Source organism: Alnus glutinosa, chromosome 11, assembly GCF_958979055.1.
Source record: "Alnus glutinosa chromosome 11, dhAlnGlut1.1, whole genome shotgun sequence".
In the NCBI taxonomy this organism is placed as follows: domain Eukaryota; kingdom Viridiplantae; phylum Streptophyta; class Magnoliopsida; order Fagales; family Betulaceae; genus Alnus; species Alnus glutinosa.
The window spans coordinates 1,793,041-1,819,267 of record NC_084896.1 but is presented as its reverse complement, the minus strand read 5'-3'; the positions used below and the strand labels follow the sequence as shown (position 1 = coordinate 1,819,267).

At 35.4% G+C, this 26,227-nt stretch overlaps 2 protein-coding genes across 2 annotated transcripts; both read left to right on the top strand.

The window, feature by feature from the left end:
- Positions 1 to 11,366: 11,366 nt before the first annotated feature.
- On the top strand, positions 11,367 to 12,794 carry LOC133882888 (protein SHI RELATED SEQUENCE 1). The gene is made up of 2 exons (XM_062322118.1): positions 11,367 to 11,933; positions 12,156 to 12,794. The coding sequence occupies exons 1-2, from the start codon at positions 11,681 to 11,683 to the stop codon at positions 12,497 to 12,499; spliced, it is 597 nt and encodes a 198-aa protein (XP_062178102.1). The 5' UTR covers positions 11,367 to 11,680; the 3' UTR covers positions 12,500 to 12,794.
- A 6,947-nt stretch (positions 12,795 to 19,741) lies between these two features.
- On the top strand, positions 19,742 to 25,973 carry LOC133880872 (DNA replication licensing factor MCM4). Its single transcript, XM_062319829.1, has 18 exons — positions 19,742 to 19,864; positions 19,956 to 20,654; positions 20,743 to 20,871; positions 20,971 to 21,052; positions 22,080 to 22,212; positions 22,303 to 22,374; positions 22,473 to 22,595; positions 22,671 to 22,784; positions 22,877 to 23,089; positions 23,177 to 23,275; positions 23,586 to 23,746; positions 24,103 to 24,199; positions 24,282 to 24,443; positions 24,861 to 24,941; positions 25,022 to 25,100; positions 25,201 to 25,337; positions 25,431 to 25,484; positions 25,572 to 25,973. Exons 1-18 carry the CDS (start codon positions 19,828 to 19,830, stop codon positions 25,644 to 25,646), a joined length of 2,547 nt encoding a protein of 848 aa, XP_062175813.1. The 5' UTR covers positions 19,742 to 19,827; the 3' UTR covers positions 25,647 to 25,973.
- The last annotated feature ends 254 nt before the right edge of the window (positions 25,974 to 26,227 follow it).

The window sequence follows — 26,227 nt, the reverse complement described above, 5'->3', positions numbered from 1 at the left end:
TCTTTCTTTAATGAGGATCCTTCCAGTCCTTATCATCTTCATAATGGAGATAGCCCGGGGTCTATTTTGGTCTCTCAACCTTTAGATGGTGAGAACTGTCAGACATGGAGTCGGTCTATGGTGATGGCCATTACGGCCAAAAACAAACTTGGTTTTCTGGATGGTTCTCTCAGCAGGCCTTTGGATGACTCTTGTTCTGAATCCTGTGCGTGGGTTCGCCATAACACCATGGTCCTTTCATGGCTTTTAAACTCTGTTTCCAAAGAAATAGCCTCCAGTGTCATATATATTGAAACTGCTGCTGATGTTTTGGTTGATTTGAAAGAACGATTTTCTCAGAAAAATGGTCCACGCATCTACTAGCTTCAAAAATCTCTCTCCTCTCTTTCTCAAGGGGATCTCTCTGTGGGTGCTTACTTCACCCGCATCAAATCTTTTTGGGACGAGCTAAGTAACTATCGCCCAATTCCTTTTTGTTCTTGTGGCTCAATGAAAACTATTCATGATTATTTTCATCATGAATATATTTTCTAGTTTCTTATGGGTTTAAACGACAGTTTTTCTCACATTAGGGGTCAGATTTTACTTCTTGATCCTCTCCCTCCCATTAACAAATTGTTTTCCCTTGTTCTTCAAGAGGAACGCCAACGTGAAGCATCTGCTTCCGTTGGGTATTTTACTAACACTTCTGCAGCTTTGTTGATTAAAGCTCCATTGGTTGCTCCTCCATCCCCAGCTCGTTTTGCCAAAACTCAGCCCCTACACAAAGATAAGCCCATCTGCAGTCACTGTGAGCTTCCTGGCCATACTATGGAAAAGTGCTACAGACTTCATGGGTTTCCTCCAGGATTTAAGTTTACCAAAAACAAAGGAGGTAGCAGCTCTCATTCGGCCAATCATGTTCAAGATTCAGATACTTCTCTCTCCCATCTTTCCATCACGCCAAAACAGTGTCAACAACTCCTGACTTTAATCAAAATCTGATTCCTCTGCTCACCAAGTAGGTACTACTTCAGTCCCCCAGGACCATCTTTTTTCTAAAATGCAAGGTAATCTTGTTCCTTCTCTACGTCATTTTCTTAATACTAAACACTCTGTTTTTTCCTCCTCTAAATCATTTCACCTTGCTTCCACAACCGCTCATAAACACTCTTGGATAATCGATACTTGTGATACCGATCATATGGTTGGGTCTGTTCATCTTTTAACTACCATTACTGATGTCATCTCTTCTCATGTCAACTTACCAAATGGCCAAAAAGCCTTGGTTACACACATAGGCACTGTCCGTCTTACTGCAACTTTGGTTTTAACTAATGTGCTATGTGTCCCTTTTTTTTTGTTTAATCTTCTTTCTGTCAGTAAGCTAATTTCTTCTCTTCCTTGTTGTCTAATTTTTCTTCAAAAATTTTGTTTTATACAGAATCTAACCAGTTGGGGGACGATTGGAGTGGGTGAAAAACGCCATGGTCTCTTTTATTTGCTGCAGAGTGCTCCTTCGGTTCCTGCTCTTTCTGTTATTTCTGCACTTTCAATTAACAATGTATCGAATGCTATTTGGCATTATCGTCTAGGCCACTTATCATCTTCTAAACTTTCTCTTTTACATAAATCGGTTCCTACTATTTCTATTAATCCAGATCATGTCTATACTGTTTGCCCTCTTGCTAAACAAAAACGGCTCCCTTTTGTTGATAGCAATTCTGTTAGTAATGTTATCTTTCAGTTAATGCACTGTGACATATGGGGTCCTTTCTCTGTAAAATCCACAAATGGTTCTCAATATTTTCTCACCATTGTAGATGACCATAGTCGATATACTTGGGTTTTCTTAATGCAACATAAATCCCAAACCCGCTCTTTCCTTCAATCTTTTTTTACTTTTGTTGAAATCCAATTTCATACTTCTATCAAATGTTTACGCACCGACAATGGTACTGAATTCCTTATGCATGATTTTTATGCTTCCAAAAGGGTTATACACCAACGCAGTTGTGTTGAAACCCCTCAACAAAACGCTGTTATTGAACGTAAACACCAACACTTACTTAATGTTGCTCGCTCTCTTCGATTTCAAGCCAATCTTCCTTTTATTTGGGGGGAGGTAATTGTGTGCTCGCTGCCACACACCTTATTAACCGCATTCTGACCCCCCTTCTTTCTAATAAATCTCCATTTGAAATCTTGTTTAATAAACTTCTTGTTTATAATCATCTACGTGTTTTTGGCTGTTTATGTTATGCATCTACCCTTCTTCAAGCTCGAACCAAATTTGATTCTCGAGCTACTCCTTGCATCATGATCGGGTATCCTTCTAATATTAAAGGTTATACTCTTTTTAACCTTTATACTAAATCTGTTTTTATTTCTCGTCATGTTGTTTTTCATGAAAATATATTCCCTTATGCCTCTAATCTTTTACATCCTACCGTTGATGGTTACTTTGTTATTCCTAATTCAGTTCCTGATTTTTCATTCCCTTATGTTGTTCCTGCCCCTGTTTTTCTAACACAACATTCCCCTCCTATTCGGAGATCTTCAAGACTTCGACATCCACCTTCTTACTTGCAGGATTTTCACTGTCAGCAGGCTAGTTCTTCTCCCCACTCTCAATTTCCACCTACTGCTGATTCTGCAACCTCCTCAAGTACTCCAGACCCTATTTCTTCTTATCTTTCTTATAAAAAGCTTTCTCATGCTCACAGTCGTTTTAGTCTGTTTGTTTCATCTGTTTTTGAACCTCAATATTTTCATCAAGCTATAAAATATCCACAATGGAGAGAGGCTATGCAGGCTGAAATTACTGCTCTAGAGGAAAATCACAGTTGGACCTTAGTTGATCTTCCTCCTCATAAGACTCCCATCGGCTGCAAATGGGTTTACAAGGTCAAATTCAAATCTAATGGAGAAATCGAGAAGTATAAGGCCCGGTTGGTGGCTAAGGGATACAATCAAAGTGAAGGTATTGACTACCTTGAAACTTTTTCTCCCGTGGCGAAGCTCACCACTGTCAGATTATTTCTTGCTCTTGCTGCTGCAAAAGGTTGGCATCTTCATCAACTAGATGTCAACAATGCCTTCCTTCATGGCAAATTGGATGAGGAATTTTACATGAAATTATCATCCGGTTTTTCATCCCAGGGGGAGTCCAAGGTTTGTAAACTTACAAAATCCTTCTATGGATTAAAACAGGCTTCTCGCCAATGGTTCTCTCGGTTTTCATCTACCTTGATCACTCATGGTTTTGCTCGATCAAAGTCTGATTACTCCCTCTTTACAAGACTTCAAGGCAGTTCATTTGTTGCTCTTCTTGTCTATGTTGATGACATTGTCATCGCCAGCAATGACTCAGACGCAATCTCCTCTCTCACTATTTTCCTCAATTCTCAATTTCGGCTCAAAGACTTAGGGACAGTCAACTATTTTCTTGGTTTGGAGCTTGCCCGTAGTACCAAAGGCATCTCTGTCAGTCAACGAAAATATTGCCTTGATATTCTTCAGGACAGTGGCCTTCTCGCTGCTAAGCCAGCTGCTTTTCCAATGGAGTCCAATCTTCAACTCTCTCGGGATGATGGTGACCTTCTCACTGATCCCACTTCATACCGCCGGTTGGTTGGCAGGTTAATTTACTTAACCCTCACTCGTCCTGAAATTTCTTTTTTTGCTCAAGTTCTCAGTCAATTCATGCATAGTCCTCGGCAACCACACATGGCTGCTGCTTCTTGGCTTTTGCGTTATCTTAAGGGTTTTCCAGGCCAAGTTTTTTTATCCTACTTCTTCAGATCTTAAGATAAAAGCTTTTTGTGATAGTGATTGGGCGGCTTGTTTTGATTCTAGAAAATCTGTCACGGGTTTCTGTGTCTTCATTGGTGATGCTCTTATTTCCTAGAAATCCAAGAAACAGCACACTGTTTCTCGGTCCTCAGCCGAAGCCGAATATCGGTCCATGGCAGCTTGTTCTTGTGAAATCACTTGGTTGTTCTCTCTTCTTCGTGATTTTCACATCTCTCATCCTCAACCAGCTCTTTTATTTTGTGACAACAAGGCTGCTCTCCACATTGCAGCTAATCCTGTCTTTCACGAGAAGACTAAGCATATTGATATCAACTGTCACCTCGTTCGTGATCAAATCCAGCAAGGTCTACTTCGAACCATGCACATTACTTCTCAGCATCAAATTGTTGACATTTTTACTAAGGCTCTTGGCAGAGTTCCGTTTGAACACCTACTTTCCAAGATGAATATAGTTAACATATATTCATCTTGAGGGGGAGTATTACGAATATGCCTTCTTACACCTTAGCTGGACAGTTGGATTCTTTTTGTATAGATGGTATCCTTCTTGGGCGTTTACGTGGGAACACCTGCATCCATAAAAGATGCCATCGCTAGAAGATTGTAGAAGCTTCTTTTTGTTAATTCGTTAGATCTAGCTGTATAGAATCTTTCGGTTATTTACCATTTCTATTCCCTGCGGATGTATTCTTTTTCCTTTCTCTGTATAGCATCCCTTTCTATATATCTATAACCTATTTGATGAAATGCAATCAAGAACCATTTCTCCCATTTTCATATTTCACTCGATATTTCATAATAGTGTTCTAAAACTTTCCTTCGGTCTTTGACCCAACATGTATTATGAACATAGGTTGAGTTAGATTTGTTCTTTTTTTCTGAACCTCAAAAGCTTCTAAATTCTTTGATACATTAGCTTCAAAATTTTATGGACTTTTACAAATAATCGACTAATCGAGTTGTGGATCAGGGTTGCACTCTCTTGGACTCTACTCTCTGGCTACATCAACAATGCTTCTTCCAATATTCCACCACCACGACCACAATGCTCTCCACAATACTGATATCATGTTGTGTTTTTAAGTGTTTTCCAGAGAGGCATCATGTGTACAGTGTATATATATTATTCAGCAATTTTTCTTTGTAAGTCCGTTTTTTAAATGTGAGTTATACTTAAGATTTGTATCATTTGATATTAGAGCCAAGTACCATATCAAATGTTTGAGATAACAAAGAGAGCGACTTATAGGATAGAGCATGTTGTCGTGAACGTTGGATTCAAAAATGTGACAACATATTACGATCCTAAGTGTTTCACCTAACTTAAATATAATTTTAATTATGTGTACATAAGTTCGTGAGCACCACTTTTTTACATTCCGATCTTAAAAAATGAGTTCTACTTGACACTTAATCCTTTCACATTGTGCTATCAAACTCACCTTCATGGCATCACTCTTACCACCTCCACAGTCACACATACCCACATGGCTTGGTCCGCTCTGCTGCCATTGTTGTCTTGACCACCGCCCATCAAATGCCATCCATCATTTCTGTCTTACTACGCCAGGACGGGGCCTGTACTTCACTGCCTCTTGTTCCACCTTATCCATAATACCACCATTAAAAGAAATATATAATTCTTGAGATTCTGAAAAGCTTTAGGATTGTTCAGCTAGTGAGTTAGTCGAAGTTGTGTCATTTGTATAGCTCGCATTGAGCTTGAGGCGGCTCAGGCCATGATGGACTTTCTAGTTTTAGTTCGAACTTCCAACACTATACCAGTAATGCAACTGTTAAAATTTGGTCCGGTTGGAGTTACTCAAGTTTCCTGATGCTAACAATGCACATGAAAACAAAATGAAGTTATGAATTAAATCTCGCGATGCCATCAATTTACAAGAAAATAGGATGGAAATAATTTATTAAGAGTGTTTTGTATTGCAATTTCGTAGATAAAAAGTACTATTTTAAACTAAATCACAAAAAATTTCATTTAGAATTGCATTTTTAAAAATTTGTGTTTTCAAATAATAGGTAAAAGGATTTTTTTTTTTTTTTTTTTTAAAAAAACGCACAATAATTTTCATACCTAGTCGGGGACGGAATCAGGGGTCGAGAGTCATGGCACCTCCCGTTTTGAAATTTTCTTATTATATAAATTTATGCTATTTAGTAGACTGTCATACAACTATGATGCAATGACAGTAAAAATCAGCCATTATTATTACTTTTTTTTGATAAGTGTTGATCTTAAGACTGATTTTTATTGTCACATTATCAAATTGTATGACAGTTGTATAGGAGTCTACTAAATATCATTACTTTAATAAGGCCCATTTAACAACCCTAAGAGTAATCCTCCCAAGTAGTGGGTCCTCAGGCCCAAGATAGAGCTAATAAGGCCTATCTGACAAGTAACACTACAAGCAAGTCAGACCCAATCAAGCAACATCAGACTTTAGTACACGTGGCATACCTTACCGGTCAGCAACAGTAGCAAGTAGCATTTAATTCGACATCATCACTTTGTCAAAGGCGTGTCATGCCGAAAGGCAAGATAGATCTCGAAATGTGATCCATCATGATTAGTAAATAAACGCCACACCCAGTCAAAATACTGTCCAATAGTAAGCAGACAGTTGGCCGGGCTCATGCAGGAGAGAGAGAGAGCCCGGCCCGTATTCACTTTATCACTACACAACAATCCTGTAAGTTTTCCACTCTCCTCTTCCAAGCAAATATCGACTTTAATTAGGTCATCCGTGGTTATTTTCTTCTTATTGCAAGTTCCATTGTTGGCCTGAACCTAAAAATTAAACTTTACTCTTCATTTATGCTTTTTGCGCCGGGCATGAAGTACCTGTTGGGTCCATATACCTTATAAATACAGCTTTTGAAGTGCCATTTCGGGTTTTGTTTAGCGTAGATGTCGTGACTATTGACTGCCACAGAAATGCTACGAATAAAGACATGTCTACTCCAAGGGAAGAGAGACATATCCGTGTTTTGTGGGTGACACTGCCGGCCACCTGCCTCTCTTCATGTCCACATGCTGGAATTCACTGTCAAATGGCTTTTACAGCTCTCTCTCTCTCTCTCTGGATTTGTTTAAAGAGTGATGGACGTTTTCCCATAACTTTTAAGGTTTGTTTGGGTTTGAAATTATTAAAAAAAAAAAAAAAAAAAAAAGTAGGATTTTAAAATGTACGATTTGAAAAAAATAATTTTTAAAAATATAATTAAGCGTTTGACAAAATCACAATTTGACTTTTAAAATTACAGATTAGTCTTTACAACTCTAATTTTTTAAATCGCAATTTTTTAAAAACGCAATTCTCCAACGATTCATTTCTTGCGATTTGGTTTAAAATCGCACTTTTAATCTACGAAATTGCAATTACAAAATGCATGCCAGCTTACTTTCATTCAATTTTTGCAAATTAGTTTGGAAACTTTAGGTCGTGTCATGGACAATGTGTGTTACCCATCAATTGATGTTGTTTGGAGTGTTTTATTATTATTATTATTATTATTATTATTATTTCATTTCATTTAGGATAAACTTCACTTTCATCTTTCAAAGTATAAGTGATTTTTTTTTTTTTTTTTTTCAAAGTATAAACTTCACTAAGAGCATTTTATTAAATCAACGGCAATCAACTTGGAAAAATAGATAAGCTCTCTTAAAAGAAAATTTTATTAAATCAACGACAATGAAAACAATGAAGCCCACTAAGAGCATTCCTAGTAGGTGAGCTAATTTCATCAATGAAAACACTAAAAAAATCACTCTCATAAAAAGAAAAGATGTAGGCAAAGAAAATGATTTGATGTATTGATGTAGGTCATACACTGAACCACCTAAAATTTAGGTTTCCTCTCTTTCCTTTATCTCTTTTAAAATTATTATTAATTAGTTCTTACACAAATAATAGACTCATTAGCAAATATAAACTTAACATTTGTCAGATTTTATCCTTAGATTTAAAGAATCAAAAAGAAAATGTTATAATTTTTTTAATAATACTCTTTGTAAACTGTGCAAATTTTCTCCATTTTTCTAATAAATAAAAACTGTACCATGTGACAATGTTGTTATGAATAATTAAAAAATAATATTTATTTAAAGTAGATAAACATTTAGAAAGTTTGTTGTTTGATGATTTAAAATATAACTAGTTAAAACTCTTAAAGTATATTTTGAGAGTTAAATTTAGAGAAACTATGAAGAGGCCGGTCATTGTGAATGCTCTATAAGGTGGTACGTACATAATCCTAAGATTAAGATAAATCCTAAAACAACTTAACTCCCAATGGCTTATGTATATCTCAATCTAAAATAATTAACCAAAACTTATTTTATCTAGTTTAACTAATGAGTTTTAAAATGCACCATACATCCGATTATCTATTCTTAACTTTATATTATTTCTTTCTTATTTCTTTATTACTTTTTTCATTATCATATTTTTCGTCTTTTTTTTTTAAATAGTCATATTTGTCAACGGTCGCTTTGTTAAAAATGTCATTTCTCTAATGCAATTTTTTTACGGTCATTTTCACCATTTTTTTTAACAGTCATATTTTTTAATAGTCGTTTTGTTAAATCTCTCATTTTTCTAAAGCAATAATTTTTAAACGATCATACCAATTTAAATAAAAAGATTATCCTTTTATTATTACTAGTGATTAAACAAATGAATAATCTTAAAGCAACTTGGAATATTCTCACTTGTGCAAGTAAAATATCACAACTAATTGAGATATTTATGGAATCTCATGCAGTATGCTTCATGTAGAACGTGGAGTGAAAGAAAAAAACAAAAAAACAAAAGAACAAAAGAACGTGGAGGAAAAAAAAAAAAAAAAGATATGTGAATAGTGCAATCCTACATGTTAAGTTGCACTATTTAAGGAATTAAGTAAACTCTATTATAGAGTTTGAATAGATAAGCCAATGAAATCTCTTTTTAACACTTTAGGGCTTGTTTGGTAAGTAATTGTGTTGTGGAATATTTGTGTGTTGTAGAATAAGAAGTGATTGATGTGATATAAAATTTGAGAATGTTTTATAAAAAAGTGAAAAAGTTTTGTTTTGTAGTGGATTTTTTTATTTAAATAATAATAAAATATAGTTGATGTGATATAAAAAGTGTAAAAAAGTTAGAATGTTTTTTATTTGATATTTTTGGAAGAAGTGAAAAGAAATAGAGAGGGAATGCAAATGGGTTGCCAAACTAGCCCTTACTTATCTATTCTAGCCTAAAATCCTAATATTTAATGGATAAGAATTCCTAATTATTATAAATAAAAATTTCTAATTCCGAATGACCAAGAATTCTTAATGGATTTATTATGACAAAAATCCTCTTAAAAAAGAAAAAACCTACCAAACCATAACCAAAAGTCTTTTGTCCAACATCAATTTTTGTCAATAATTGTTTTAATACCTTCCTTATGAGTATGATGCCTTTTAAATTACTTCTTGTTTTTCCTTTTGAGTCCTCCAGATCATGGTTAATTACCAGGAAAAAGACATATCGATAGTGAAAGTTGAAACCACCTTTTAATCCCAAAGGGCAACTTCATAAGAAGCTTTTGACTAGTAAACTGGACCCTCAATTTCCTTCTCACAATTGAAAAGGCAAGGCAAGATAATTATCTTGGTTCTTATGTCCTTCAAATTTGCCACGTTAACATTAGCAGACATTAGGGTGCATGTCTACCGTTTGATCATAAATCGAATTCCCAAATTACTTTTGTACCTCTTAGAATATCTCCAGCAATTGGAGTTAAAGTAACTATTCAAAAAGTATTAATCTCTACTTTAACTACCAGTCTTCTTAAAAACACTTCAACAATAATCACTATGCCACTCTTCATTTTATTTAAATAATGTTTTTTAATATTTTTTTTATTGTTTTATTTTCTTTCTCTCCCTCTTCTTTGGTCACTCCTCCTCGCCTCATCTTTCTCCTCGCTCCCCTCTTCTTCGCATGTTCCATAAGCATCTTCAATTTTCAGATCTCCTCTATCTTTTTCCTTTCTTTTCTTCTTCTCCTTCTTTTCTGATTATTCCTCTGCTTCTATCTTCCTTCTTGGCCGAACGAGAAAATGAGATCGTGAGATCGAGGGAGAGCTAGGTTCAGCTGGTCAAGCCGATCGCCGGTGAGTCGACTCCGATGGAGCCTGAGACATGACTTCCGGTGACCTGAGACACAATTTCCGGTAGTTGGAACCTAATTTATGATGTCTAATGGGGGATTTTTTTGGTGAAAATTGAGGTGATTTCTTGTGTTTTTATTGTGGATTATTGTGTGAGAACGACGACGTTGCTGGGGACGGAGGAAAGAAGGGCAGCGGTGGTGGAGGAGAGGGAAGGAGTTGGTGGTGTTGACCGAGAGGGACGGAGGAAAGAAGGGCATCAGGACGGAGAGTGACCGAGAGGGACAGAGAGGGAGAGTGGGAGAGTGAGAAAATATTAATAATTTTTTTTTGTAGTGTTGAACAGTGAATAACCAATGTTTGTTATTTACTGTTAAGGAAAAATGGCTAAAATAGCTAATCTATTGGAGAGGAAAAAATGGTCAAAATAATTAAATTTGACTTTTTGGTTAAAATAGAGCCTCTGTTAGAGATGCTCTTATATGAGAGCTTAAAACGAGATATTTTTCTCTAGGAAAATGTTTGAATTGGCGAAATAATTAAACTTTTATCATAATCTTCTTCCAAATTTAAAATTAGCGAAATAATTAAGAGTGAATTATTGACAAGTTAGTTACTTATTAATTAAATTAACAAAACGGATGTTTTACTTAATCATTTTATTAATTATGAATGGGAACACAAACCTAATACTAAGCAAGCGGATTATGGTTGAGATGTATCGCTTGCTTGATTTAATGGGTCGAGTTTGAATTGACTTATATATAGAGTTTAGTTTTCATTCTTCGATACGATATGAACTCAATTTGACACAAAATATTTAAAGTTAATAATTTCTTACATGACTTGCAAACTAGCGTAAACTCTAAATAAAATTTTAAAATTAAGATAAAAGAACCTTACCGATTTAATTCCCACGAATTGAGCAGTACTTAGCAAGGACAAGAAGCAACGAACGTAGTACTAGTATATAAACCCCGGTGCCACAGTAGTATTGGAAGGGAAATTTACATAAATGGGCATGAAAGACATGACGAGAAGGGTAGCTAAAACCGAAACCCACCACGTCGAGAGGAAGAAGGGTCACAACTCACAAACGCGGCTTCTCCGGTGAAAGGACGAATATATGTTAAAGCTGTCAGTCTGAGACTCCCAGTCACATAGCTCGGTGATTTAGAAAATGTACTACGTTTGTAGGAATACATGCACTGTGGCATTAGGCTTTAGGCTTTAGCACCAGTAACTTTTACCCATCCCACTATACTCCAAACCCCAACAAACATACACACACATGGCACACCCCACAATCCATTGGACTTGTATAATCATCATTATGTCCTTGATTTTTTTTTTTTGTTTCTTTGTTACTTTTTCTTTCTTCTACTTCTTCTTCCTCTTTTATTTATTTATGGTTTTTTGTGCTGGGTAATAGCAGCAAGACTGTGAGGATGTGGGAGTAGTTTACATAAAAAAAAAAAAAAAAAAAAAGAAAAGAAACGCCATAATTGGTATGGCGGCGTTGCAGTGGTGTAATCTATTTTTAGCTCTTGAAATCCTATGAACAAAATGAGCTAGCTCTCAAGGATGTAAAATAATGGCCTCACAAATATTTCAAAACTCAATAATAACACACAACACCACCACCACCACCACCACCACCACCACCAACAACAACAACAACAAGGACAAGAAGACCAAAAAGAAGGAGATGTGAAGGATGATGAGGCGAGGAGGAGGACTAATGGGGAGTTCAAGGTGCCAAGACTGTGGGAACCAAGCGAAGAAGGACTGTGTATACATGAGGTGTAGGACTTGCTGTAAGAATAAAGGGTTTCGGTGCGAAACCCACGTGAAGAGTACTTGGGTTCCTTTGTATAGGAGGCGGCAGAGGCAGCAACTGCTTGCAGCTGTTCTTCCACAGAACCTTCAAGGACATAACCCTAAAAGGCACACACAAATCCCCTCTTCAGGTACTGTTTCCCACACAAGCAAATCATTTGCTTTTGCTCAATGTGATTTTATGGGAACCCTAAAGTTTCCTTTTTCTCTACTAGCTCTACTGTTAGAATCCAATTCTAACAAACACATATCTATAGAAGAGGGTAGACCTAGACCACCTTATTTGTCACTTCATCTTCTTCTTTTACACTATTCATATTGTTGGGTTTTTATTTATTTATTTATATATTCAGGGTCGAAAGATCAGGCAAATCTTCCAGCTGAAGTACACTCCATGGCGACATTCTGTTGCATTCGAGTGAGTTCAATGGGCGATGCAGTTGATGAATATGCGTATCAGACAAGTGTGAACATTGGAGGCCATGTATTTAGAGGAATTCTCTACGATCAAGGCCCTGAAAGTCGTTACAGTACTGCCGGTGAGGGCTCTTCTCTTGCACTTGAGCAGCCTAATCTTGCCACTGCCAGTACTACCAATTCAGCTAACGCAGAACCATTGATTCTTGCCTCTTCGTCTCCCTTTCACTTTAATGCTTTCATGCCCGGTAAGCAATTTCTTCCACGCCCAAAATCTTAGACTCTATGATCTAGCTGGTTCTTCTAAAGAAAGTGAAAACTGTAAGGAAATACTGTAAATAGCTTCCTTCAATTTCTACCCAACAATTATCAAAGATTTTGAGATACAAATTAATTAAGTGGAGGGGGATGAAATAGTACTCATTCAACCCCTTGATTAATTAATTCCCTCCTCTCGATCTCAACAAGTTTGCATTTTGCTCTTGTTCTAGTACGTGCATGTATAGCCATTGCCCACATGGAACTAGAAATAAATAGAAAGGAAAGCAAGGGAGTTTCTTCCTGTTTTATTAAAATTATAGTACCTGAGTTTTCTTTCTTCTCTTTTTTGATAACAGATAGGTTATGCAATTTGTCTTCCGGTCTATTTATTCACTGTTTCGTACAGATCTCTTCTTGGTTTAGGTATATTTTGCTTAAGTACTTGTTTATGAAACTTGGAAGCAATCCTTTTCCGTTTACTCGTTTCTTTGTGGGCTTGAAGCAATATTTATTAGATGAACTACAGAGATTTGAAGAATATTGTTTGTTTATACATGTTCCACCCATGCATAGGCATCAAAACCAAAATGTTCCTTAGAACACAGACAAAAACGCTTACATAGTGAACATAATGCATGGGGGTGAGTAGATGCTGAGTACCGGCCGGCCAGCTTCTTTTGTTTATTTCAAGAGTAAATTTACACTTCATACTAGATGATTCAGATTAATTGATATAATGTGTTTTAAGTGGTTAAACACTTTTATTTTTTTTGTGATTGATGTAATTGACATGAAAAGTCAATTAAAACAAGCTATATCAGCCAATAATAAATGGATGTGAATACTAGAATTACTCTTATTTCTTTGGGATAGAGTTTGTTTTTCGGTCTATAAAATTGTTCAGATGTCTCTTAACATATATATATTTTTGATAAGTCTTAACATATATATATATTTTTTAAAAAAATGTCCAATTTTGTTAATACAGGCCATGTACTTCATATATATATATATATATGCTCAAGGCTAGGGGTATATGATAATTTTATAGACCGCGTCGGAGAAATTTTTTTTTGACACAATTTGGAGGAAAACAGTGTCTTTTCATTTATGAATAAGTACACATTGATTAAAAAAACAAAAAAATCTTCTCCCTGCCGTTACATTTTCTAATAATATATACTTGATTGAATATAATAATTTTATTTTATTCAGGGTTAAGAATTTGAGGGGAATAACTCTGTATATATAACTATATGTAAAGGACAGCCTAACCCCTCAAGATGAATATTTTAAGAAGTATACAGAAACAGGACTAGGTGGGCATCTTATGGATTTATATGGTGATCTTGACTTTTTATAAGAAAGCACTATATATATATGAATCCCTTGCTTAATTTTTTATGCTAAAGAGAGACATTGACACTAAGCTAGCCTAGCTAGGAAAGGATTGATGCCCACAATGACACTATCTCTGGAATAAATCCTTTGTACTTGAAAGATGAAGCCAGGTACAAAGTCATGGTGGTTTTGTTCAGCATATATGCATCTAGAATCGACCCCCCTTAAGAAATCGATGTACAATGGAATCTCACTCGAATGAGCTTTCAGGTGACTTAATTACCAACTATATATATATATAGTCATTAAAAAATATTTTATTCGAGAGTGTTGGAGAAAAGATTTCCCTAGGAATAATATACATATATAGTCAGCCAAACTGGATGGGGAAAAGGAAATGTAAGGTGGGGGCAATCCATATCTCTTTAGAACATGCATGGGTGCTGGTAGTGATCAATGTTTTTAGGTTAAATGTATTAACAAACCTTGTCCAGATAGAAGTATATATAGCTTTGCATTAAAATGCTGCATACATTGTACACTGACCCAAAGGAGGGGAAAGAAATGGCAAGGAAGAAAATGTGAGAATACTAAATTTAAATGATTAAGTCCCATCATTTTCTATCTGCTTAAACTTTTGAGATAAGTGGTAATTTAATATGGTATCACTTCCAACTTTAATTAAATATTCCGTGTGTTGGGCCAAACTCAGTTATTAAGGTAAAGTTTGAGCTACATGAGAGGGGAGGGAGAATGTTTGAATATTGATTTAAATGATTAAGTATGCCATGCATTTCCTATTAGTTTAAACTTTTGAGATTAATGGTGATTTAACGAAAAAGAAATACCAATACTTTTAGTAGGTTTTTAATGAGGGTTTGATTTCAATCTTCATTGTTTTGGAAGTGAAATCTTTAGGTTGAAAGGGATGGCTGTCTCCTTCATCACATGCAATAAAAACTGCATATGGTTAAAAGAGTAATGTTAGAAACTACCTTTTTTATCTCACAATTATCCTGCAATATTGTTGTATGGTAGTCCCAACCAACATCCATTATATATTGAATCAGTTTTTGTTAAAAAAAAAAAAAATACTAATGATTATTTGAGACTGTCACATCATCATTGTGGGATAAAAATGTGGATACATAGCATTACTCTTGTTAAAATACTCAAAAAAAAAAAAAAAAAAAATGCAATGCCTTTTCTTTTGAATGTTTAGTTGCAGTTGTTCAACCATATGCATATGTTTGATAGTTGTTTTTCAGCTATCAGGTAAATTAATTGATATGTGTCCAGGCCCAGCTTTTTTATGCTTTAAACTTATTGCCCAGCTATTTTCATTAAGGTAAACATATATATATTTTGGCCAGAAATTAAGAAGAAAAAAAGAATAATTCAATTTGATTTTTTATTTGCTTGTGATAATATTCTTTCTAGTTGGACATTCAGCACCAATATTGAAAACCTAATGTGGTCCAAAGAAGATGCTTAATTTGGCATTTCAACCACAGCAATGGTTTGACCTTTAAAACCCTAATGACGGTCATAGTTAAAACTTAATGAATTAAGGTAAAACCTAACGACTTTATTCTTGAAATTAGAAACTCAATGATTAAATTTAAATCAAATAAAAACTTAGGGGCTAAATATGATTTTTCCCTTAAAACAACCATAGAAGGGATTACCATTTTTGTATGTTATTTTTTGGGTCAGATAATGAGTGCAGGTTCAACATTCTCTATATTTCTTAGGGTAATTTTATGGTGGGGCTCTTAAAATTTTTTACTGTAATTTTTTTTTAATTAAATGATTGTTTATGACTTAGTAAGATACAATGAATTAATGAAAATGAAGTTAATTGGTAAATTAAATGATGAGATGTCAAAACTGAACTATTTAACTAGGAATAATGGTAATTAAGATCTTAAGAATGCTCAACCGTATAATTATATTAAGAAAACTAGATAATTAATCCTGATTCAGTGTAAAATTGAAAATTTAATATAATAAAATATAATGGTTTGGCATTTCAACTACAGTAGTGCATGGTTCAATTTGGAGAGCATATAATTAAATTAAATGAGTAATTCGATCTTTTACTAAAAAAAATGATAAACATTTACATTACCACCGTACTGTTGAGATTATCATCTTTAATTAAGGATGTGATAAATCAATAAACAAGCAATTTAATTGGTTGCAATGTGTTGGTATTATAATCAAATAAATTATTAGCGAAAATATGCATTGCTAAAGAAGAATTTTAATCCTAGCAAGAAAGGAACCTACTGGCTACTGTTACTTTATCTGAAATTTAAGGTTGTGATTGCTTACATAAAGTTATGATAATTGTTTCTTTTTTATTCATAATTGGACTTTTTTGCACTTAATTAGTTGATCATTTTGAGATGACCCCGTTCACACATTCATTTCAGATTAGCTGAAATGGCATGTTGACATGTTTGAAGTGATTGATACAGAAAGTCACTTAAAACACGTACAACATTTCAGCTAATGTTGAATGAGTGTGAAGAGTAACATTAAATAATTTTTTAATAGATAGGATGCAGTAAAAACTTTTTGGCAAAATCCACGAAAGTTTGACCATTGCATGCATGTTTCACTGAATTTTCCACATGTTCGAAATGAAGGAATATGATCCATTGGTTTCATGACTAGCATGATTAGTTATCATCAGTACTCACTTATGTAAATTTCATGTTTGATCTTCCGATAGATAAAATTTGCAGAAGTATATTGCAGTCTGCGAATCTGATGCTCGCACGAAGGATGTCAAAAAGTTTCAAACCCTTGCTGACAAAGTGGAAAAAAAGAAAAAAAAAAGAAAAAGAAAAAGAAAGAAAGGAGTTATAAATATCGTTGAAGGGTTTGGCTGGAATTGAATCCGTTGGTATTAGGATATGTATCCCATAATAGAATATAAGAGACACGTGTTCTAGTCCCAACGGGTCTAATTTCAACAAGAAATTAGATCTAAGCTGAATCCGGCGGTTAAATTAATGTTTATATATGCATGATCATTTTCTTACTCATTTGAAGATTACTTGCAGGATTTTCAGGTAACCAAAAGTTTGGCTACAGACTAGTATCAACTTAATTACGTTTGAAGAGCACTTCAGGTTAAAATCCTATAGAATAAATAATAATAATAATAATAATAAAATAATAAAAAAAACACCATGCAACAAAAGAATTAGGACAAGTGCAAATTTGTATTAATACACAAGGGCCAAGGCCAATTAATCGATGATATATGGTTCTCATTCTATAGGGAGAATATGATAGTATTGTGCCAAAGGCTTGCTTTCTTGGAGAATCTGTTTGCAGGGAATATAATACTATCATAAAAGTCCATATGTTTAAAGGTCGTCACGTACGGCAATCTCTTGAAAGCCAATTGTGTAGTTAATGTATTATGAGAGTAAATGTTTTGAATTAGAATTTTGTTTTTGTTCTTTATTTTTTATTTTTTATTTTAATTAATATATTTTATGTGTTATATTTCACTTATTAAGAAAGAATTAAGGTATATGTGAGAGAAAATATTAAAATATTAATTAAATAATTAAATAAACATTTTTTTTTTATCAATTTAAACTTTTAAAATAATTGATAATTTAACATGTTTCTATTTTTTTTTCCATACAAATCATGAATCATGGGCGACTTTTAGATCACAATCTCCATTTGTTGCCCGAATAATTCCGAGTTACTTTATTGAGCCAACTTTTGATCTTATTTTCTTAGGCATCTAAGTAATCATATAGCTACAATGAGTCATGACTAATGATGTGGAAAGGTGATATATGGGTGGGTGCAACTAAGATTTAGAGCTCATTGTAGAATCGACAACTAGGGTTAATAACATTGTAAATTACTAATTAACTTTCAAATAAACTGTACTTGTGCATGTTTTCTTTTATGGATGCTATTAATATTTTTTATTGTAACTACTTTACAAACTGAGTCGATAATTTCATGTACGTCTATCACGCCAGCTATTAAAATGTGGACTATTACGTAGCAGTTTATATGACATTACTTACCACGTTTACAAACTGATGTACAATTTATATGGCACTTATCATGTCAGTTATTAAAATATATATTGTAACGTTGAGCAATAGGTTGATATTGTTCTCTGCTGACCACATTGTGCATTGTGTTTGAAAATTGGTTAGAAAGAATTATAGAGATAACTTTTTCGGAGCATGTATTGAAAAGGTAAGTAGCTAAAGTTGAAAAGTTAAAATAACGAATTTTGTTGGAGATTTCAAGGGGTTATAGTAACTGGTGTAATACTCCAATTTTTTTTTTTTTTTTTGTATAAAAAACTCACCATTACATTTAACTAAGAGTAATGCTAAATGCTACACTCACATTCCATCTTGTCTCACTAGGCTAATATGTCAGTGCCCATCAACCATTTATTTGTATTTTTCTTTAACAATGATAAATCTACGGGCCGATGGACATTAATACATCAATTCAGTGGGATGGAGTGAGATAAAAGTATAGTATATGTAACATTAGTATTTAACAAGTGAAATTGTCAATTTATCATTGAATTCTTATTATTATTATTATTATTATTTATTTTTTTATTTTAACGAGAGTTGATCTGAGGAGAGAATTTTGAAGAACAAACAATTGTCTTTATGTTCTCTTTTTTCCATTTGTCTTTATCCTTGCAAGATCATTGGCACAGCTTGGGCAGACTAAAAGAATTCTAGGCTCAGTAGTGAGTGTCTTAGGACGATTCTGATGATGCCAGATGTCCATTTTGCTCATCGATTTAGGATTAGGGTTCTCATAAAAGTGCCCGACTTCATAAGTTTTTATTTTGATTTTAGAAAGTATAAAGTATTTCTTTAAATTTATTCAAACTCATTATATTAAAATGACACATATCTTTAAAGTACGTGATTTTTATCTAAACTTTTAATAGAATATAGTAAAATTAAAAATACATGTGAAAATTACATGGTATAAAAAAAATATTAATTTAATAAATTGAATTAGAGAAAAATCAGTCAACTTAATCCGAAAGAAAACTTTATCCTTCTAAAAATACAACCAATAAGAATAGTTTTTCTTGTGTCAGACACGGACCAAGTTGCACCTGCGAAAGCGAGAAAATGTAAAAAATGAGGCATTCTGAGGGTGTGAGGGAAGGGATACAGTGATGCTTAAGTCATTAAGTGTTTGAAAATGCTTCGAATAAGAGTTTTAAATTAGGGCCAAAAGTCACATTTACCTGATTGAGAATTACCTTTTTATTGTAATTTGCTTGCAATTGTTTCTATGTCATGATCCCTTTTTCACATGCAATTAATCTCATGTTGGTCTTGATGAAGCATAACTTATCCGTTTAGGAGCAAAATTAGTTATAAACTAGTCTAATAAAATAATGTGTTCTTAAAGTATGTAATAACTGATAAGTACATACTTTCTTATAAATGTTATTAAAAAATACAGTGCTTCTCACGTATTAAAGAACACATATCACTTTATTAAACTGATTTACAATTAATTGTTACAAATCAGGTTGTAGTTAATTTACATCATCTTTTTACTTAGGAGTGTATCTTGGTCGTGGCTTGGGTGGTAATTATTATATGTGTAGCACAATTAGTAGGTATGGAAAAGGATTCCCTACTACGCGGGCAAGATGGAACCGGGTTATGGGCCAACATTGGACCTTGGTGCAAAGGTCATGTGGGCCTGTCGGTTCAATTCCCTACAAAACCCTTCAATGGACAAGCACATGTCAAATATCCATTTTTACCTCCCTATAAAAAACCCAACCTACCAACTTCACAAAAAGCCCAAATAATAACCCTTCAACGAGTAGCCCACAGTAGTCTGGCGGGAAATTCACAACTCCTTCCCGCCATATGCAACCCCACCAATCATTTTCTGCTCCTCTCGACCCCGAATCCCCACTGCCATCTCTCTCCCTCTCTCACGCTCTCTCTATCAATGGCTTCCGATTCCTCTCCCGCCAACTTCGTCAACGGTCAGTCTCTCTCTCTCTCTCTCTCTCTCTCTCTATGGCTATGTGTTTGTATCATTGTATGTATGTCTGATTTGATGAAAAATGTTCACAGGAGCGTCCTCTCCTGACGACTCGAACTCTAGCCCGATCGGCAACACGTTCTCGTCCCCTGGCGATGCCGTGAGGCGGCGTAGTCGGCGGCGATCCACTACGCCCTCGGCGTACACGACCCCTCCCCCTCCCCCGCCGCAGCCGCACCAATCCCGATTCGCCGCGTCAGACGCGAACCCAGCCCTAACTCCGACCCCGAATTCGCGCCGTGGCCGTGGGCGGAGAGCGCCCTCGACGACGCCGATTGCGACCACGCCCTCGTCCACGGACGACGCCGCGGCCTCCTCCGAGGGCGGAGACGGCTACGACGCCGACGACGCGCGGCCGACCTTCGTGTGGGGCACGAACATAAGCGTTGAGGATGTCAACGAGGCGATATATCGGTTCTTAAAGCATTTCCGGGAGAGTTCGTCTGTGTCGGAGGACGATGGGCTGCTTTTGGAAGGGAAATATGAGACGGCGATTAAGAGGGTTCTTGAAGTCGAGGGAGATTCGCTTGATGTCGATGCACAGGATGTGTTTGGTTATGATCCTGACTTGTACACCAAGATGGTAAGGTACCCTCTTGAGGTCCTTGCGATTTTTGACATTGTTTTGATGAACATGGTGGGCCGGATTAACCCCTTGTTCGAGAAGCACATTCAAACTCGGATTTTCAATCTCAAGAGCTCAATTTCAATGAGAAATCTCAACCCATCTGGTTAGTTTCTCTCTTGGTCTTATATTTTAATCCAATTTTGGACTTTTGGGGTTTGAGATTTGGACTGATTTGGGCGTGTTTTGGTTAGATATTGAGAGGATGGTATCAATGAAGGGAATGATTATTCGGTGTAGCTCGATAATACCCGAGATCAGGGAAGCGTTATTTAGGTGTCTTGTGTGTGGATTCTATTCCGATCCTGTTGTGATAAATAGAGGTAATTGGATTGGATATGTTCTGTTTATTGGTCTAATTGTGTCATATAGGTTTGTTTGTACGAATTTCTGTTTTTTGTTGACTATTTGAGTGCTGTCAGGACAAATTACTGAACCTAGGGTGTGCTTAAAGGAGGAGTGTCAGGCTAGGAACTCCATGACACTGGTTCACAACCGATGCAGGTATTTTATAGCTTGATTTTGATCTTCTTGAGTTTTTAGCCTGAAGTATGTGATGAACTTGCTATGATATTAAGAGAATGTAAGAAAATTTTAATAACGTTCTAACAAATTCACATTGATTTTACCTGCTGATATCTTATTTGAGAACATTCTTCGTAGCACCACTTATCCTAAAAGCTTAAAACTTTAAGCCAGTAGGAAATGATGAATTTAATCATATAATTAATATTCTAACATGTTTTACCTTAAATTTGAAATCCACGGCAACAAGTTCCTTTTGCATTGTTGCTAGCAATATCGCTAGAACATATGGAATCCATGACAACAAACAAATGAAAGGAAAATGTAGACTATCTTATATTATTTGAAGTATTTAATTAGTCTGCCCCTCTTGGAAATCCAACTTGTCCAAACTGTATAGGTCTTCCCCTTTGTTCTCAAGAATTTAGGTTTTCCAAAACCCTTTTTGGAAATACATTTTTGCAGCAATGCATGGTTATGATTTCTTATATACAAGATTGGGTTCTATAGACCTTGGTGTTATGTTTTCCAATTTCTTTTTAAATTTTTTAGATGCTCCTACTTAATTATACTACCCTTGATATGAATAATTAATTTTAAGTGTCCGTGATCCAAATGATGGGAATTGATTAATTTTATGGGTTCTGGCCCAAGTGAAGATGAAGATCAAATCCTTGTTATAAGCTGTAATAGTGGCTGAATAGAGTCCACATTTAAAAAAAAAAAAAAAAAAATGTGGACTCTAATCACATTTGAAAGCCTTTATTTCTAGTTTTAGGAATCTCGTGTCAGGTCAGTGGTGGGAAAACATCTTAAACTGCATTCTTGTTGATCAATGAAGCGAAACTAAACAAGTATCTGTAACTAGAGTGAGACACAAACTTTATTAAGATAGATTGACTCGATTACTTCTTCCACAAATGGGTTTCATGGACTTCGTACTTGAATACTTGATTGTTTCAATCACTATAATATCATTATCAACTGGTCCTGCTTCCAATATCAGGTTTACTGATAAGCAGATTGTGAGGCTCCAGGAGACACCTGATGAGATCCCTGAAGGAGGGACACCACACACAGTTAGCTTGTTGATGCATGATAAGCTGGTGGATGCTGGGAAGCCAGGTGACAGAGTCGAGGTAAGACCATACTGTAACATGTTGATCTCAAAGAGGATCCCGAAATTTCTTTTTTTATATCTAATTAATGATTTCCTCTCTTTGCATTAGGTTACTGGGATTTATAGGGCTATGACCGTTAGAGTTGGACCAACACAGAGGACTGTAAAATCATTATTTAAGGCATGTGTGCTAGCTCGACCTCCATTTGATTTAGTGTTTTTCAATGGTGATTATTTATTTTTTGTTTTTATGTAATGATCTTTTTCTTTTGATTGCAGACTTACATTGATTGTCTTCATATAAAGAAAACTGACAAGTCAAGAATGGTGGCAGATGATCCCATGGATGTCGAGAATCCCTCGAGTAGAAGCACAGAAGATACCCCTTTTGATGAAGAGAAGGTATATCATTTTCTCATCTGAAAAAGGTTTCATATTTATTGTCTTTTTTTGTTGACATCCTTGTTTGTATTGCAGGTTGAGCAATTGAAAGAGCTGTCGAAACTTCCTGATATATATGACAGACTAACAAGGTCATTGGCACCAAACATCTGGGAGCTAGATGATGTGAAGAAAGGCCTCCTTTGCCAGGTAATCCTATGGTTTGACTCAGTGATGACAAATTGCTAGTTCATAGATAAAGTAATTTTGTAATCTTTTAATAACAAGCAATTTTTGTGCAGCTTTTTGGTGGAAATGCTTTGAAGTTGCCATCTGGTGCTAGCTTCCGTGGGGATATCAATATCCTTCTTGTTGGTGATCCAGGAACCAGCAAGTCCCAGCTTCTTCAATACATACACAAGCTAGCGCCTCGTGGCATTTACACCAGTGGAAGGGGGAGCTCTGCTGTTGGCTTGACTGCTTATGTTACCAAAGATCATGAAACAGGAGAAACTGTATGATCCTGTTTTATGTGATTCTTAAGCAATTTTCCAGAAATACGTGAAATCATAGAATTTTGAAATGTTTTATTTTCTGTATAGGTTCTGGAGAGCGGAGCATTAGTTTTAAGCGACAGAGGCATCTGCTGCATTGATGAATTTGATAAAATGTCTGAAAATGCGAGGAGCATGTTGCATGAGGTTGGTTGCATTAGCCTTTTCAATTATAAGAACCTATTCTTCATAATCATGTAAAGTTTGTCCTACCAGAATATTATTGGAGATGAGAACATTTATAATAATATTGCAGCTTATCACTTGGGGTTTCTTTCCCAACTTTTGAGAGTTTAATTCCCTTTTTCTTTGAACATATGATTTCATTTCCTTTTGACAGAAATTGGTAATTCCCGGGAATGGGATTCCAACACACTTCAATTTTTCATCCATGCACTATCTTATTTCTGTACTTCTTGCATTCGCTTGGTCTTTAACTCTACTCTAATTCTCCCAGGTTATGGAACAACAAACTGTTTCAATAGCTAAGGCAGGAATTATTGCTTCCCTTAATGCTAGGACTTCAGTATTGGCTTGTGCAAATCCAAGTGGTTCACGTTATAATCCTCGCTTGTCTGTGATTGATAACATACACCTTCCTCCTACCTTATTGTCCAGGTAAGAAAATACTGTCCTTATGCTATGCAACTAGACCAATGGTGTAAGTATGGGGTTTCCAATACTTGGAATCTAGAGAACCCAAAATATTTTATTATTATGGGCATTGCCTGCATGTCTAATTTGAGTGAATCTGTCGTTTCTGTCATAAATAATGTTTGTTAGTTGTTTTGTTACACAGAATAAACTGTAAACCCATAAATCCCATACCCATGACTGTTTAAACCCCAAACTTCCAGTTTGAAAGGAACAGTAGCCCATTATATTCGCCGGAACAATAACCTTATATTTAGTTTCATCAATTGGTATGGCCATTCTTAACTATAACTACACTTAATTTTTTATGCCATTCTCAGGTTCGATTTGATTTACTTAATTCTTGATAAGGCTGATGAGCAGACAGACAGGCGCCTTGCCAAGCATATTGTTTCATTACACTTTGAGAATCCTGAGGTCTGAAAAACTTCTCTTTTTTAGGGATCAATTTTCAATGGTTTTCTTCTTCATCTATGAAATTTCAGGTCTTTATTTGCAGAGTGCAGAGCAGGATGTCTTGGACCTTTCTACATTAATTGCGTATTTGGGCTATGCCCGTAGGCATATTCACCCACAGTTATCTGATGAAGCTGCTGAAGAGTTGACTAGAGGGTATGTTGAGATGAGGAGGAGAGGAAATTTCCCAGGAAGTAGCAAGAAGGTAAGAATTTCTGACCTTGTTCCTACTGGGATTCTCTTCATGTTTACTTGTACAGAATTTAAAATTAATCCTTCTCATATTCTGTAACTATTTTCTCCATACCCAGACAAGTGAAATTGCTCATGATTCTATATTTAGCAGCACATGACCAGAAGTTAGTGTGTATTGAATGATTGGCATATGATCAAGCATAGCACTGAAGGGCATGATTTGTCTCCTTTTTCCCATCATATCGTGCCTTTTCTCTAAATATGAGTTTACTTGGGAATGTCTTATTTATTCAGAAAATCCTTAAAAAATTTGTTGTTGTTCTTGACATTTATGCTTTTCCACCTGCTTCTGATACCAGAAATAATTATTGATTTTAAAAATTGTTTTATTTTTCCCATATGTTCCTGGATTGGGCAAATTCAACAGGTGATAACAGCAACGCCTAGGCAGATTGAGAGTTTGATACGACTTAGTGAAGCCCTTGCTCGAATTCGCTTCTCAGAATGGGTTAGTAATGCTTGCTTTGTATCTTATCTATGTATTAATTGGATCGGTGTGATTAGAATTCATAGATTTGATGCATGCAGGTCGAAAAGCATGATGTAATGGAAGCATTTCGGCTTCTGGAAGTTGCAATGCAACAGTCAGCAACAGATCACTCTACTGGTAGCTCTTCAGTAGCACTTGTATCCTGTTCCACCTGATTATAAGTACCACCCAGACAAATGAGATCTAATGTTGTTTTTCTGGAATTTTTTCTTTTTAGGAACTATTGACATGGATCTTATCACTACTGGAGTTTCAGCAAGTGAAAGGATGAGACGGGAGAGTTTATTATCAGCAATCCGCAACATAGTTATGGAGAAGATGAAACTTGGGGGACCCTCAATGCGCTTGTTGGAGGTTTGTGAAATTATAAGATATAAAATCATTTGTTTTTCTTCATATACTTGATCACAACCACCACCTAAATGCGCTTAATTTGTTGTTCTGTAGTTGGTGGATGAGTTGAAAAGGCAGAGCTCTGGTGGTGAATTACACCTTAATGATGTAAGTATACAGCTCTCTCTCTCTCTCTCCACACACACATCCGCCCATACTTGAGACAGTTTTGAGTGAATGCAGTTTAATCTTCAGGTAAGGAATGCAGTTTCGACTCTTGCAAGCGAGGGATTTGTAGCTGTCCATGGTGACAGTTTGAAAAGAATATGATGGGACGGGAAGGAACCATGAGAGAAGAAATGGAGCTGGTTCTTGTGGTTGATATGCCACAGCAAAAATATCCAAGCTGTGCCTTGCTTACTGAAAGTGCTGCCCCGGTAATAGTTACAAGTTTTATTCAATATCCAAATCCCACCTATCTGGCTAAGCATGGAGTGCGCTAACATAAAGTTTCCAAGGTAGGGTGGATGCGTGTAAATGCTTTCTGCAGTTCCAATCTTCTTAGTTGAACGTTCAAATGTTTCAAGAATTAGTAAATTATCAGACGAAGAATCAATGAAAATCTAGCTGCTTTCTAGCCGTTTGAGGAGATTGAAATGCCATTTGAGGTGTCTATGAAGTGGGATATGGTGGGTTAAAAGGGTAATGATAATGTAATCGAGGAATGCTAGATATTCAAACACTTTTTTTTATAATTTGGTTTTAACCTGTCGTGTATTTTATGAGATTTATCATTTTGAAAAATGTGCTACAATATCATAGAATTGTGATAAATTATGTTGGAATCAAATTCTGAAAAAAAGTGTTAGAATGTAAAATATTTCTCAATATAATCTGCTTTCCAGACTTCC